A 16,374-nucleotide genomic window follows, 5' to 3' on the forward strand; every position below is an offset into this window, starting at 1 on the left:
AGGACCTGGGGTCGATAGGGCAGGGTACAGGGGTCAGGACGGGGGACCTGGGGTCGATAGGGCAGGGTACAGGGGTCAGGACGGAGGACCTGGGGTCGATAGGGCAGGGTACAGGGGTCAGGACGGAGGACCTGGGGTCGATAGGGCAGGGTACAGGGGTCAGGACAAGGACCTGGGGTCAGTAGGGCAGGGTACAAAACCAAAATCCTACCACCCTCTCCTAGCACAAACCTCCCCCTCCCCAGTCTATCCACCTTTACTCTCCCTAATGTCTGCCCCCCCCCAGTCACATGGGACCCCCATCAGGTACCAGCAGGGTGATAGCAGGCTGATTCTCCTCCAACGATCAGTGGGCGGAGTTTTCCATCATGGACAAGTGGCCCCTCCTCTGCAAGCTTCACTTGCACAGTGACGAATCACCATCTTCCAGAGTGGAGTGCATGTTCCCCGCCTCCTCCTCTGTACTGGAAAACAAAACATTGCAGCAGTAGGAGGAGGGGGCGGGCTCAGTGCGCTCCACCCTGCGTGCATGTGTGAGAGAGGCAGCTGAACCAGCAAGGAGAGATGACGACTGCCATTCACTGAGTTTTCCATCATGGACAAGTGGCCCCTCCTCTGCAAGCTTCACTTGCACAGTGACGGATCACTGTTCTTCCAGAGTGGAGTGCATGTTCCCCGCCTCCTCCTCTGCACTGGAAAACAAAACATTGCAGCAGGAGGAGGAGGAGGGGGCGGGCTCAGTGCGCTCCACCCTGCGTGCGTGTGTGAGAGAGGCAGCTGAACCGGCAAGGAGAGATGCCAGCTGACGGCTGCCATGCACAGTGTTGCCTGCGGCATGATTCGCCGGGACTCCGGGACAAAGGTCAATTTCCGGGACAGTCCCGGTGAATCAGGGACAGTTGGGAGGTATGCAAGAGACACATCCTACTGATTGTATGTTCATTGTACTGATTTTTTTGTTTTTAATTTTAGCTGCACTTAGGATGGAATGTATTTTTTGCATGCTACAGTATTTATCTGTAAAATCTTCTTTTGTGGATACATCCAAAAGGCCTGAGACTAGGGTGACCACATTTCCAAACTACAATTCAGGGACACCCCCCCCCCCAAAAAAAAAAAAATTAGCTTGTGCTGTAATGAATCACAGCACAGCGATTGGACACACGAGGCAGGATTTATGATTTCTCCAATCACAAACAGGGGGCGGGGATTGTGCTCCTCCGGGCATTACTGGCCCGGACAAGTACTGCCAGTGAGTAAAGCAGTGATGTGGCGGCCTTTTTTGGGCCTTTTTTTTGTCCGTTTCATTCCGGGACACTGTATTGTCTTGAATGAAGGTACCCGGGACAGGACAGCAAAATGCGGGACTGTCCCGGGCAATGCGGGACTGTCCCGGGCAATCCGGGACACGTGATCACCCTACCTGAGACTGCTGCTGGGTGCTGCCATCTTGGATACGATGTAAGCCACTTCAGTAGACTCAGAGTCATAACTCATATGATACTCTATAGTATTAGCCTTTGCTCCTCACCCCGGCTGCTACATGAAAGGTTACTGTATGTATTAAGGTGAGTGGAGGGATGGGCAGAAGAGCTGGACCAACACAGAAAGTAATTAGACACTTGCAAAAAAAGAAAGGACTATGATGTGGTAGGAGGGAGAAGGAAATGTGACTGTGCTAGGGAATCAACTCTTTTTGGAGTGATAAAGTTCCCTATCACGCTCAGAGGCCCATTGAAAGTTAATTTTTTATATATTTTTTTTATTTTTTACAATCTCTCACTTACCTGGTGGAGATCGAGCTGTAGAGGGGGCTTTTCTTGCACCTCTTGTCCAACACCCCTGGTAGTGATGACAGGAGGTGTGAAGACAGAGTGGCATGAGGGCTGGGTTTAACAAGCAGTGCCAGCCGAGGTTTGCAGGAAACAGATGACTGTGGATCACCAGGCAGGAACCAGGAACTGGAACATGGTGAAGCTTGATCAGCAGGCAGGAACATAAGACAGGAGCAGAGTCAGGATGCATGCCGAAGTCGGAACACAGTCGGGCAGTAGGGCACAGAAGCACAAGACAAGAGCAGAGACAAAGTACAAGCCAAGGTCACAAGAGTCAGGGATTGGTCAAGGGCAACCCAGGTCAAGTACGGGTAGGCAGATACAGCAGGTCAAGGCACAGGTAAACAGGAACTACCTGAAGACCACTCTGCAATCTGTTCATGCCGAAGGTACAGGAACATAAGACAGGAGCAGAGTCAGGATACAGGCCGAAGTCGGTACACAGTCGGGCAGTAGGCCACAGAAGCACAAGACAAGAGCAGAGACAAAGTACAAGCCAAGGTCACAAGAGTCAGGGATTGGTCAAGGGTAACCCATGTCAAGTACGGGTAGGCAGATACAGCAGGTCAAGGCACAGGTAAACAGGAACTAGCTGAAGACCACTCTGCAATCTGTTAATGCCATAGTTCAGCTTAAAGTGGAGTTCCACCCTGAAAAAAAAATGTACTCCAAAAATCTAAAAACAATAAAATAAATAGCTGTTGCTATGCGGAAGTCCCGAATCTGCCTCTTCATACTCCACGGTGGATCCTTTTCCTCCTCCTACACTCGGTTTCTTCTTGTGAATGAGGCGCACTGCATTCTGGGAACTGTGTGTATCCCAGAAGGCAGCCGGCCCATTCACAAAGCACAGCGCTGCTTGCGCATGCGCAGTAGGATATGGGCAGTGAAGCCGCCCGGCTTCACTGTTGATGGCGGCGCCTGGAGCTGCCAGGAACGAGGATCGGCCTCGGCGGGGGCCCACATTGCTGGCGACTAGGACAGGTAAGTGTCCTTATTAAAAGTCAGCAGCTACAGTGTTAGTAGCTGCTGACTTTTATTCTTTTTTATTTTTTTACCGGACCTCCGCTTTAAATAGGCCGTTTGGGGCCAGTGCGTGCATGTGTGTGCTAAAGCGCATACTCATATGAACATTTCTTCTTGTGCACAGAACTAATACTCGTTCTGTGTTGAGGCTTTTCTCATAATTATGAGCATTAACATGTAATGGCTTTCTGGTTCCAATTAAGCTTCTCGTACACAATCATCGTTATTGCTGTCTCATAGGGGACCAAGAGCCCCCTATGCAAATTAAAACAATGTTATGGCGTTGAAGTTTTGTGTTTAGACCTTTTTTTCAGCATACAGTAAAGTATAGTAGTGAAGAATGATTAAAATATTGATTATTGCTCGCTCCTCGTTTAACAACCAATTTGTTTAACAACCTGGTTGCTGGAACGGAACCTGGTCGTTAAGTGAGGAGAGCCTGTATACACTATATTATCAAAAGTATTAGGACACCTGCCTTTACATGCACAACTCAATAATGGCATCCCAGTCTTGGTCCGTAGTGTTCAATATTGAGCTTGCTCACCCTTTGCAGCTATAACAGCTTCAACTCTTCTGGGAAGGATTTCCACAAGGCTTAAGAGTGTATCTATGAGAATGTTTGACCATTCTTCCAGAAGCGCATTTGTGAGGTGAGGCACTGATGTTGGATGGGAAGGCCTGGCTCAGAGTCTCCACTCTAAATCATCCCAAAGGTGTTCTATCGGGTTGAGGTCAGGACTTTGTGCAGGTCAGTCAAGTTCCTCAAACTCGCTCATCCATGTCTTTTATGGACCTTGCTTTGTCCACTGGTCCAAATCATTTGGTGGAGGTCGGATTATAGCATGAAGTTGTTTTTTAGGGGTTGGGTTTGGCCCCTTAGATCCAGTGAAGGGAAATCTTAAGGCGTCAGCATACCAAGGCATTTTGGACAATTTCATGCTCCTAACCTTGTGGGAAAAGTTTGGGGATGGCCCCTTCCTATTCCAACATGACTGCGCACCAGTGCCAAAACCAAGGCCATCCCCAAACTGTTCCCACAAAGTTGGGAGCATGAGATTGTTAAAAATTTCTTGGCATGCTGACGCCTTAAGATTTCCCTTCACCGGAACTAAGGGGCCAATCCCTGAAAAACAACCCCACACCATAATCCCCCCTCCACCAAATGATTTGGACCAGTGCCCAAAGCAAGGTTCATGAAGGCATGGATGAGCGAGTTTGGGGTGGAGGAACTTGACTGGTCTGCACAAAGTCCTGACCTCAACCCGATAGAACACCTTTGGAATGAATTAGAGCGGAGACTGCGAGCCAGGCCTGACCTCACAAATGCACTCCTGGAAGAATGGTCAAACATTCCCATAGACACACTCCTAAACCTTGTGGACAGCCTTCCCAGAAGAGTTGAAGCTATTATAGCTGCAAAGGGTGGACCAACTCAATATTGAACCCTACAGACCAAGACTGGGATGCCATTAAAGTTCATGTGCGTGTAAAGGCAGGTGTCCCATTACTTTTGGTAATATAGGGCCAGATCCTCAAAAGGGATACGCCGGCGTATCTACTGATACACCGTCGTATCCCTGTTTCTATCTATGGAACTGATCCACAGAATCAGTTTCACATAGATAGGGAGAAGATCCGACATGTGTAAGGGACTTACACTGTCGGATCTTAGGATGCAGTACTGCAGCCGCCGCTGGGGGCATTTCTCGTCGAAATGCCGCTTCGGGTATGCAAATTAGCACTTACGGAGATCCACGAAGCTTTTACGCTTCGTTTTTTCTCCGTAAGTATTAGTTTGCCGTCGCAATATTAGGGCTACTTTTACAAGGCCTAAACTGTTTAGGCCTTGTAAAAGTAGACCCTTCTATCCCGCGTCGGGAGCATGCGTAGTACGTCCGGCGCGGGAGCGCGCCTAATTTAAATGGGACTCGCCCCATTAAATTAGGGACGAATTTAAGTTACACAGCCGAAAATTTCTAGGTAAGTGCTTTGTGGATCGGGCACTTAGGTAGAAATTTTCCGGCGCTGTAACTTAAATTGAAAAAGTTACGTTGCGCCGGGTTTTTGTGGATCTGGCCCATAGTGTATGTAACTTTGAGTGATATGTGACTGACTAAAATGTATTTTCTTTCAAGTTGGATCCTTCAGGATGTTCCACAGTGGAGGCAAAATCTGAAACTCTTAACCTAACTAGGAGTAACCTTGAAATGAGTTTGGACGCATCTGCATATATTACAGAGAAAGAGACAGGTATGTCTAAATAATAGAAGGTTTCCTGAGCAAGGAACCAGGCTAGATTTGCCATAAGCTACTTCTAGGCCATTATCAAGTCTACAACTGTATTTGTATGGATGTAAAGAGAAGTATGTGTCTGTAAAGAGAGACAATCACATTAATGTCAATGAGATACATAGGTGGTTCCTGAACTATTCTTTGCGGTCGCAGCCGATCTACGCCGTTTGCAAATACTCGGAAAGACACGGAAATATTCAGTTCCCGAGCCTTTCTGAGGTTTGCCGTGGTCAGCCGAGCTGTCCTTGGGCCTTTCCAGCCGAATCCCAGGCTCTCCAGCGCCCCCCACCTCTGGCCGCATGCGGTATTGCATGCCATTGCAGTCAATGTGGAACAAATTCTTTTAGTTTCCATTAACTTCTATGGGGAAACTCTCTTTGATATGCGAGTACATTGGATTACGAGCATTCTCCTGGAACGGATTATTCTCTTAATCCGAGGTTCCACTGTATGTAAAAAAAAAAATGTAAATTTTATTTATCAGGGGAAACCTGAGTTAACATCAGAAGCTCCATGTCACATCAGAGTCCCCCATCTTTTTAGAGTCTCCCCATCACATCAGAGACCTCCCTATACATCAGAGCCCCACATCACATCAGTGCTCTTCCCATCACAGAGCCCCTCAATCATACAACCCTCTCTTCATATCAGAGCCCTACCTTTTAGCTCCAGCAGCATGGCAGAGGGCAGGCAGTGGAGTCAGGGCCATCTTAATGCAAGGGCACTCCTGGGCACTGCCCAGGGGCCCCAGGTACATGGGGGCCCCACAATATTCTTGCAGTACATCGTGATTGCCAACTGTCCCGGATTTGCTGAGATAGTCACGCTTTTTACTAAACAGTCCCGATATGGTCGTGTCCCAGCAAGCATCCCAGAACCTATTCTGTGCCCTCCTAATCCCTTAAAAGTAGGTGTATAAATTTGGGCAAGATAGTAGGGGCACCAGCGCATTACTTTTCCCATGGGCCCATGATGCTATTAAGATGGCCCTGAGTGGAGTAGGTCTGGAGGAGGTGGACTTCCCTCTCCTTCTAAATGCTGGGGACAGACCTGCATACTACCAGTCCTGGATCAGCATTGTGTCTTGCTATGACGTGGGCTGGCTGCTAACACCATAGCAGGGCATCATGGATCTAGAATGTCAATTGGTGATCAATAAATGGCAATTGGATTTTCATTGATGTGTAGCCATTTCTTCTTTACTCCATCTACACCACATAACAACTCATTGTGCTAATCCAGGAAAAACTGGGTCCTATGCTCGTGGCACCCAAAGGGAGCCCAAACTGCACCATGGTTGAGAATCCCCGCTGTATAAAACAGCATTACCTTCCATACTTTCCCAGGCTGGTGTAATGTGTAAACACAGTAGACATATGCAATTCGTTTAGTTCCAAATTCGTTTTTTAACAAATTTTAACAAATCTGTTAATTCTGACATTTCCAAATCTCAGAATTTTTCAACTTCTGAATTTTTAGATTTTCGGATTTCCGAAATTTCAAATTTCCGAATTTTCGAATTCCGGATTTTCTAATTTTCCGAAATTTGGAATTTTGGAAATTCAGATATTTGGAAATTCAGAATTTCGGAAATTCAGAATTTTGGAATTTCGGAAATTTAAAATTGAAAAATTTTGAAAATTCAGAAATTTGAAATTTCGGAAATTGGATTTTCAGGAATATTTAGATTGCGGACATTTGGAAATTTGAAAATTAGAAATTAGGAAATTCAAAATTTTGAAAATTCAAAATTCCAAAATTCTAAATTCGGAGATTATAAAATCGGAGATTCAAAAATTCTAAATTCAAAAATGATTCCAAATTCAAAAATGATTCCAAATGAGAAAATTCCAAAATCGGAAATTTGAAACTTCATAAATTTGAATATTCAGAAATGTGAAAATCGGAAATTTGAAAATTTGATAATTCAGAATTCGAAAATTCGAAAATCTGAAAATTAGAATTTACCGAATTTTGTAAAAATGCAAAAAAAAACGAATGTAACGAAAACGAACACATTTTTCAGAAGTGCACATGTCTAAAACACTTAAGCCCTGTACACACGATCGGTCCATCCGATGAAAACGGTCTGATGGACCGTTTTCAACGGTTAACCGATGAAGCTGCCTACACACCATCGGTTAAAAAAACAATCGTGTCAGAACGCGGTGACGTAAAACACAATGACGTGCTGAAAAAAACGAAGTTCAATGCTTCCAAGCATGCGTCGACTTGATTCTGAGAATGCCTGGATTTTTAACCGGTTAGGAATCCATCGGTTAAATTTAAAACAAGTTGGCTTTCCATCAGACCGTTCTCATCGGTCTAACCGATCGTGTGTACGCGGCCTTAGTGTACAAAATTCACTTAGTGTACATTCATTAATAGATTAGAATCATTATGTAATATTTTTCTGTTTATTGGCTTAGAATAAGATATCTCCCTCCAACCATGTTGTATGCTAAGGGTACTTCTACACTAAGATAAACCCCTCCACTATAGGGACACTGTTGGTGAAGCTCAGATCAGTTACTTTACATCCAACAGTGAACACTTTAGTGGTCAGGCTAACACTGCTGCATTACATATCTACAGGGCTTTTTTTCAGCAGGAACGCGGAGGAACGCAGTTCCGGCACCTCCAGCATTGAATGTATGTAATGACAAGGCATGCAGAGGTGTGCTGGGGAATCAATTGTTGCTGGGGAGGTCTATAATTGTTGCTAGTGGGGGATCGATTGTTGCTGGGGGTCAATAGTTGCTGGAAGAGATCTACTGTTGAGGGAGGGGTCTGTTGTTGCTGGCTGATATATTGTTGATGCAGAGCATCTATTTTTGTGTGCCAGTCTATTGTTGCTGTGGAGGACTATTATTACTGGTGGGGGATCTATTGTTTCTGGGAGGGATCTCCTGTTGAGGGAGGGGTTTATTGATGCTGGCTGCTAGAGAGTCTGTTAACGTGCGGCTGGCTGCTGGGAAATCTGTTGTTGCTGCCGAGGGCCTATTGTTGTTGGGGTCCATTGTTGCTGGGCGGTCTGTTGTTGCTGGGGGAATCTATTGTTGCTGCAGGGGTCTCTGCTGTGGGGGATCCACTTTACTGGTTTTCTTGTTATTTTTTACATATTCCATAAAAACTACTTAGCACCACAAAATGATACTGGGTTATGTATTCTCTAAAAGGGGTGGTACTGATCGTGTGTGGGCGCCATCGGTTATTTATCCATCGGTTAAAAAAAAGCCAACTTGTTTTGAATTTAACCGATGGATTCCTAACCGATAGGAAAAAAAACGATGGTACTGGGAGGTGGGTAGGAGGTGGAACCAAGGGGTGGTGCTCAGAGGTGGGTAGGGGGCGGAGATAGGAAGTGATCTAAAAGGGGGAAGATCCAGCACCTATTCTCTGTGAAAAAAAGCCCTGCATATCTACCATATTGTATAATTCCTGTGTTCTTTTCATTCATTGTGTAGGGGTTCAGCTGTCAACCCGCAGTCATATCTCCATCTCAAACGATTTGTACAAACTGCAGTTTGTTGACCTTGTAACCTACTACAAGCCTGGGCTCCCATACAAAGGGACGGTAAGTTATCCAGATCTCTATCCAGCAGGGTAGCTTTTGTAGTGCTTGCCCCAAAGGAGCCACTGGTGTTTGGGTCCCCTGGTTCCTGGTGTCAACAACCTTCCACATCCTCTGACACACCAAAGCTGGAAGGGCATACTTATTGTAATAATACACAATAAGGCAAAAAACAAAAGAATTAAAAAAAGAAATAAACATCTCAAAAAGTATATGGAAACCGTTTCAAAATAAAATATTAACTTTGTAATCAAGAGGACCAATGACTGACCCCTAATCCCTACACTATAGGAGATCAAATGGTTCATCAGTCTCTAACAAATTCTCCCTTGTGATGAGTGCATCGGGGCCCAAATCTGTTGGAGGGCTCAAGTCCCTATGAACCTGGATACAGGTGCTGAACGGTGTCCCAAGTGGGCAATACTGTTCCTTTAAATAGGGTGCAGTAGGGTATGGCCAGCCGCCTCTCACCGACTCCTAGTTTGTCTCCTCTCACTCTCCATTTGGGGTTCAGGGATGTAAACTGTGGTGATGTCCTCCCCATGACCAGGCTGTGACACCAGACCTGGTAGCGTTCCCACAGACCAGTAGACATCAGTGGGCTTTCTTAAAGTGGAGGTTCACCCGAAAAGTTAATTTTCAACATTAGATTGAGGCTCATTTTGTCAAGGGGAATCGGGTAGTTTTTTTAAAATCTAAGCAGTACTTACCGTTTTAGAGACCGATCTTCTCCGCCGCTTCCGGGTATGGGCTGCGGGACTGGGCGTTCCTATTTGATTGACAGGCTTCCGACGGTCGCATACATCGCGTCACGATTTTCCGAAAGTAGCCAAACTCTGTATAGGCGCTGTATAGAGCCGCACCGACATTCGGCTTCTTTCGGCTACTCGTGACGCGATGTATGCGACCGTCGGAAGCCCGTCGGAAGCCTGTCAATCAAATAGGAACGCCCAGTCCCGAAGACCATACCCGGAAGCGGTGGAGAAGATCGCTCTCTAAAACGGTAAGTACTGCTTCGATTTAAAAAAAACTACCCGATTCCCCTTGACAAAATGAGCATCAATCTAATGTTAAAAACATTTTTTCGGGTGAACTCCCGCTTTAATTCCTGACCAGTGGCAGCCCGTCCGCCAGGGGCGGATCTAGAGTCTAGTCTCGGGAGGGGCACTGCCAGAATCTTTTGCAGGGCAATGGCTGGTGTTGGCGCTTCAATCATCACGGCGCCATGGTTATGGTGTCAGGATGATTGAAGCGCATTATTTGTATTATTACATTACAATATACAATGTAATAGTTCAACTCACCATAATGCAGAATCACCAATGCCTGCCACGAGATGCTGATTGTCACTTGCCATGTCACTTGCCACATCCCCTGCTACCAGAAGTGAATTGTCACTTTCCAGTGGCTGCGTCCCAGAGTGAAGGTGGGTGGTGAGAGATGTTAGAAAGCTGCTACACATCAGAATATGCAACCAAAGTGATGTTTCATTGCGGCCATCTTGGTACACCTGCATGCAGTAAGCCTGGAGTTGGAAGCAAGCGGACATCTTTATACACCCACCGGAGTCTTGCTTTTCACAGTTATTTTTAACTCAGCTTATATAGTGAAATATAAGTTGGGTTTACTGTTATAAATACCTGTGAAAAGCAAGACTCTGGTGGGTGTATAAACATGTCCGCTTGCGGACTTCTAACTCTAGGCTTACTGCGTGCGGGTGTACCAAGATGGCAGCGACGCAACGTCACTTCAGTTGCATATTCAGATGGGGAGCGGCTTCCTGACAGAACACCTGCCCGCTCACAAGCCTGACCTGCCCGTCCGCTCACTCGATCGCCGGCCTGCTCAGTCACCTGCCGGCTCACCCGCTCCTTATTTTCTCGGAGAGGAGCAATTGCCCCGTTGCCCCCCCTGAATCCGCCCCTGTCATCCGCCTGATATCCATGCATGCATTGTTTTTTTTTAGAAGCACGTGATTAGAGCCAGAGGCTCTGATAGGCCTCAAAAAAGGGTGAGCTTGGGGCACAGAGCAAACAAGCAGCAATTATTATGTAAAACAACATAGAAAAAACGTGAAAAAAGGGATAACTGCGCTACACCAGAAAATATAGTATTCCTCGTCAGGGAACACAGAAGACGGGGCATAAAGCCCAAACGTGTGTAATAATACCTGTAAATAAAGGTAAACACAAATACAGTGGTACATATAAATAACAGTGATGTGCAATAATATGTTATGGCTCCAACCATCCAGGGACCCAATCTGTAAAAACGTATGTATTGGCTAATAGCCTCTCCAGCCAATGTAAAATAAATTACACTCAGTGAAAAATAGATAAATTGATCATACAAGAAATTGAAAAAAATATATAAAAAAGAGGGAAACAAATTCAATAGACCATGATTGAAAGATATCCCAATAAGTGAGTACAGTTCAAAGAAAGTGTCTAGTATAGCACCCGTGCACAATCCAAATGGTGACTGCTTGTAGTCCTAAAGAGCCTCATGTGTATCCACCACCGATAATTAAATCTGCTTACCAGATTCAAAGGTCCTCAAGGACCAAACCCAGCGTAACACTCCGACCAGAGGGACTGGTTAATGACACGGACCCAATGCTGCAGAGCCTCGCACTTGTGCTCAGAGGCGTTGCTAGGGGGGTGCGGGCCGCACCGGGTGACACCCACTAGAGGGGTGACACCATCCCGATTTAAACATTTTTTTTTTTTTTTTTTTTTTAGCTGACATGTCCAGAGGTGCAGGTGGCTGTGTAGTGTAAAAGGGGTGCAGTGATGCAGGGTGTTGTGTAATGTAAAAGGGTCCAGAGGTGCAGGGGGCTATGAGATGTAAAGGGGGCCAGTGATGCAGGGTGCTGTGTAATGTAAAGGGGTCCAGTGATGCAGGGTGCTGTGTAATGTAAAGGGGTCCAGAGGTGCAGGGTGCTGTGTAATGTAAAAGGGTCCAGAGGTGCAGGGTGCTGTGTAATGTAAAGGGGTGCAGAGGGCTGTGTAGTGTAAAAGGGTCCAGAGGTGCAGGGGGCTATGTGATGTAAAGGGGTGCAGAGGTGCAGGCGGCTGTGTAATGTAAAAGGGGTGCAGTGATGCAGGGTGCTGTGTAATGTAAAGGGGTCCAGAAGTGCAGGTGACTTTGTAATGTAAAAGGGTCCAGAGGTGCAGGGTGCTGTGTAATGTAAAGGGGTGCAGAGGGCTGTGTAGTGTAAAAGGGTCCAGAGGTGCAGGGGGCTGTGAGATGTAAAGGGGTCCAGTGATACAGGGTGCTGTGTAATTTTAAAGGGGTCCAGTGATGCAGGGTACTGTGTAATTTTAAAGGGGTCCAGTGATGCAGGGGGCTGTGTAATGTAAAGGGGTCCAGTGATGCAGGGGGCTGTGTAATGTAAAGGGGTGCAGTGATGCAGGGTGCTGTGTAATGTAAAGGGGTCCAGAGGTGCAGGGTGCTGTGTAATGTAAAGGGGTCCAGAGGTGCAGGGTGCTGTGTAATGTAAAGGGGTCCAGAGGTGCAGGGTGCTGTGTAATGTAAAGGGGTCCAGAGGTGCAGGGTACTGTGCAATGTAAAGTGGTCCAGAGGTGTAGTTGTGGAGAGGGGTACACGGTAGTAACAAAAAGATATTGAAGGATGCAGAGGTATGCAGGGGGCACAGTGGGGTGTTTTTACATTTTAACGTGTGGGGGGGGGGGGTGCCAGATATTGGATCCGCCCCGGGTGCCAAATGCTCTTGGTACGCCCTTGGCCTATAGGCTCCTGAGATGTGAATTCCGGTTCTGGAGAAAGAGAGGTGGGGGGAGGGGACAAAGAAAAATGGAGAGAAAGAAGAAGGGATAGAATGCGCAAGAAAGATGGATAGGGAGAGAGAAAAAAGGGGAAGAAAGGAGAACAGAGAGCAAACAGTAGGGTAAAAAATATTTGAAAAATGTAATTGGGGGGGGGGGGGGGGTGACACCATATTTTACCGCACCAGGTGACACCAACCCTAGTGACGCCACTGCTTGTGCTCATTGATAACGGTCATATAAAAAAGAGAAATGCTTCCATAGCATAAAACCAGGGATACTTTATTTAAAACAGGCACATAAGTAAACAACTCACATTTCAAATGATAATAGTAGGCATTCAAACCTGCAGCGCCGGCCGGACGCTAACAGGTACAAAGGAACCACTCGTGTAGAGATTCAAACGATGAGAGGGGATGACATCAGCACGTCGCTCGCTCCGCCCAGTGCCTTCCCTGGTAAAGAAGAATTCATACAGTTCCAAACATGGTTTTAGGCAGGTCTTCACCCCAGAACTTCCAGTCCTTGCTGACCCTTCATCAGCTTCTCAGAGATACACAGCTTCTTCAGACAGCTGCACTCCCATACTCCACTAAGTATGGGAGTGCACCTGTCTGAAGAAGCTGTGTATCTCTGAGAAGCTGATGAAGGGTCAGCAAGGACTGGAAGTTCTGGGGTGAAGACCTGCCTAAAACCATGTTTGGAACTGTATGAATTCTTCTGTGCATCGCAGGTACACGCATTGGCTCTTCAGCGATGCGCCAGGACAGTGCTAACCCGCTGCGCGCCCCCCAGAGGCGCGCGCGGGTAATGCACTTTAAAAGATGTCCAAAGACGTCTACTTGGCACCTGAGTGCTGCGCTGTTGGCGTCTTTTGTCAATAGCGCGGGTCTCAAGTGGTTAATCAAATAAAAATCCCGTTTGGCTCTTGATTTCTCTTTTCAAGCCCAGGTTGTTTTTGCAGAACAGACATGAGTTTCTGCCTATTAGGGATGATCCGAACACCCCCCCCATTTGGTTCGCACCAGAACCTGCGAACAGACCAAAAGTTTGTGTGAACTTTAGAACCCCATTAAAGTCTATGAGACTCGAACATTTGAAACCAAAAGTGCTAATTTTAAAGGCTTATATGCAAGTTATTGTCCTAAAAAGTGTTTGGGGACCCGGGTCCTGCCCCAGGGGACATGTATCAATGCAATTTTTTTTTTTAAATGGCAGTTTTTTCAGGAGCAGTGAATTTAATAATGCTTAAAGTGAAACAATAAAATATTCCTTAAAATGTCATACCTGGGGGGTGTCTATAGTATGCCTGTAAAGTAGCGCTTGTTTCCCGTGCTTAGAACAGTCCCTGCACAAAGTGTCATTCCCGAAGGAAAAAAGTCATTTAAAATCACTCGCAGCTATAATGAATTGTCGGCTCCCGGCAATACAGAGAAAAGTCATTGATAATACCTGAAGGTCCTGGTAATTGAATTTGGGGGGACCCCCATGCATTTTAGCATGCATTCATTTACATGTCCCCTGGGGCAGGACCCAGGTCCCCAAACACTTTTTAGGACAATAACTTGCATATAAGCCTTTAAAATTAGCACTTTAGATTTCTCCCATAGACTTTTACACTTTTACAGGGTGTTCCGTGGCTTTTCGAATTTGCCGCGAACACCCCAAATTGTTCGCTGTTCAGCGAACAGCCAATGTTCGAGTCGAACTCAAAGCTCATCCCTACTGCCTATTAATACTCATTCCTTGTATTGTGAAAGAGACGGTGTCATAAAACTTTTAGTTATACTTTAAGTGAAACCATATGTTCAGCATCATCGAATTAACAACTATTTTAATTAGGGTTGTCCAGATACCGATACCAGTATCGGTATCGGGACCGATACCGAGTATTTGCAGGAGTACTCGTACTCGCGCAAATACCCCCGATACCTAAATAGAATACTTCCCCCCCCTTACCCCCCCCCCGCCGCTCCTGCCGCATCGTGCTGCCGCATCGAGGGACATGGCTAGAGGGACATTGCTGCATATGTGAGGGACATTGCTGCATATGTGAGGGACATGGCTAGAGGGACATTGCTGCATATGTGAGGGACATTGCTGCATATGTGAGGGACATTGCTGCATATGTGAGGGACATTGCTGCATATGTGAGGGACATGGCTGCATATGTGAGGGACATGGCTAGAGGGACATTGCTGCATATGTGAGGGACATGGCTGCATATGTGAGGGACATGGCTAGAGGGACATGGCTGCATATGTGAGGGACATGGCTAGAGGGACATTGCTGCATATGTGAGGGACATGTCTGCATATGGGGGGGACATGGCTGCATTTGGGGACACATTTAAAAAAAGTATCGGTATTCGGTATCGGCGACTACTTGAAAAAAAGTATCGGTACTTGTACTCGGTCCTAAAAAAGTGGTATCGGGACAACCCTAATTTTAATTATTATTATTATTATCTTTATTATAAATAATTATTAGTATTGACTTTTGTGTGCCTTACTGCAGCTCAAACTGGAAGATGTCAATGGTAATCCTATATCCGGGCAGACTGTTCAGTTCTTGGCCTTCGCTTTCTATTTCTCAAGCGATCAAACACTGGTGACCAATGAGAAAGGACTAGCCGACTTTAAGATTGATGATACCACCAAATTGGGGGGTCGAATCTCGATAAAGGTAATATCAAATTAGTGGATTATTCTTTTTTTTCCCGTAGAACTTTATTACGCTTTCAATCATAAACATAGATGTTAACCATATAATTACCTACATTTACAGGTCTAGTGAGGCCATAGGTCCTGCAGGCATTACTTTATGATTATGGCCCGGATTCACAAAGCACTTACGCCGACGTATCTCGAGACACGCCGCGCAAGTGTAAAAATGCGCCGTCGTATCTATGCGCCGTGCCCATAAACTGAGATACTCCTGAAAATAGGCTTCATCCGACCGACGTAACTTTCCTACGCCGGCGTATCGTGGGCACATATTTACGCTGGCCACATATTTACGCTGGCCGCAAGTGGCGCTCCCATTGATTTCCTATTCAAATATGGAAATGAGGGAGATACGTCGATTCACGAACGTACATAATATACGCGGTCGTACGTCCGGCGTAAAGTTATTCCCCATATATGAGGCGCAACTCATGATAAGGTATGGACCAGGGAACACAGCCATCTTATTTTACGTCGTTTACGTAGTACGTGAATAGGGCTGAGCGTAGGTTACGTTCACGTCGTAGGTAGTGATCCGTCGTATCTTAGGGAGTAGTTCCGACGTGATTCTGAGCATGCGCACTGGGATATGTCCACGGGACGGCGCATGCGCCATTCGTTTTAAGTACTTGTGTGGCTCTCGGCCCATCATTTGCATGGGCTCATGCCTCATTAGCATTGGCTCACGCCCACTTCCACCTACGACGGCTTACGCCGAGGGAACCCAGTGCAGTTTGGGAGGCAAGTGCTTTGTGAATTTGGTGCTTGCCTCTATGCGCTACGTCAGCGTAGCGTATATTAGATACGCTACGCCGGCATAAATATGCGCCAATGTATGTGAATCCGGGCCTATGTCTTTATCTAACCTTGCCTTGGTGAACTTTTGAATGTTGTTGCAGTTTTACAATGAGATACCAATATCATTACCATGTTCATTGTTATTACCTTGCCATTGATATCAGCATTATATGTGTGTGTTACTGTAATATTCAATAAACTTCCTAAATGTTCACCAAATTACTCCATTGCTACCACATGCTTCATGTAAAGTCGCATCCCCTTGCTCTCCTTTTCTGACTTCATTAGGGATGAAAATGCATGACCCTACCAGACAAGAAGAAAGAAGGCGC

The 16,374-nt window shown here is 46.2% G+C and overlaps 1 protein-coding gene across 1 annotated transcript in view; it reads left to right on the forward strand.

Moving 5' to 3' along the window:
* LOC120946696 (alpha-2-macroglobulin-like) overlaps positions 1 to 16,374 on the forward strand; it is a 108,543-nt gene that overhangs the window by 47,906 nt on the left and 44,263 nt on the right. Inside the window, exons 9-11 of the mRNA XM_040361326.1 lie at positions 5,000 to 5,114; positions 8,624 to 8,733; positions 15,036 to 15,203. Coding sequence (XP_040217260.1) covers positions 5,000 to 5,114; positions 8,624 to 8,733; positions 15,036 to 15,203 — 393 coding nt within the window. The remainder of the gene's footprint in view (positions 1 to 4,999; positions 5,115 to 8,623; positions 8,734 to 15,035; positions 15,204 to 16,374) is intronic.

Source organism: Rana temporaria, chromosome 8 (assembly GCF_905171775.1).
Source record: "Rana temporaria chromosome 8, aRanTem1.1, whole genome shotgun sequence".
NCBI lineage: Eukaryota > Metazoa > Chordata > Amphibia > Anura > Ranidae > Rana > Rana temporaria.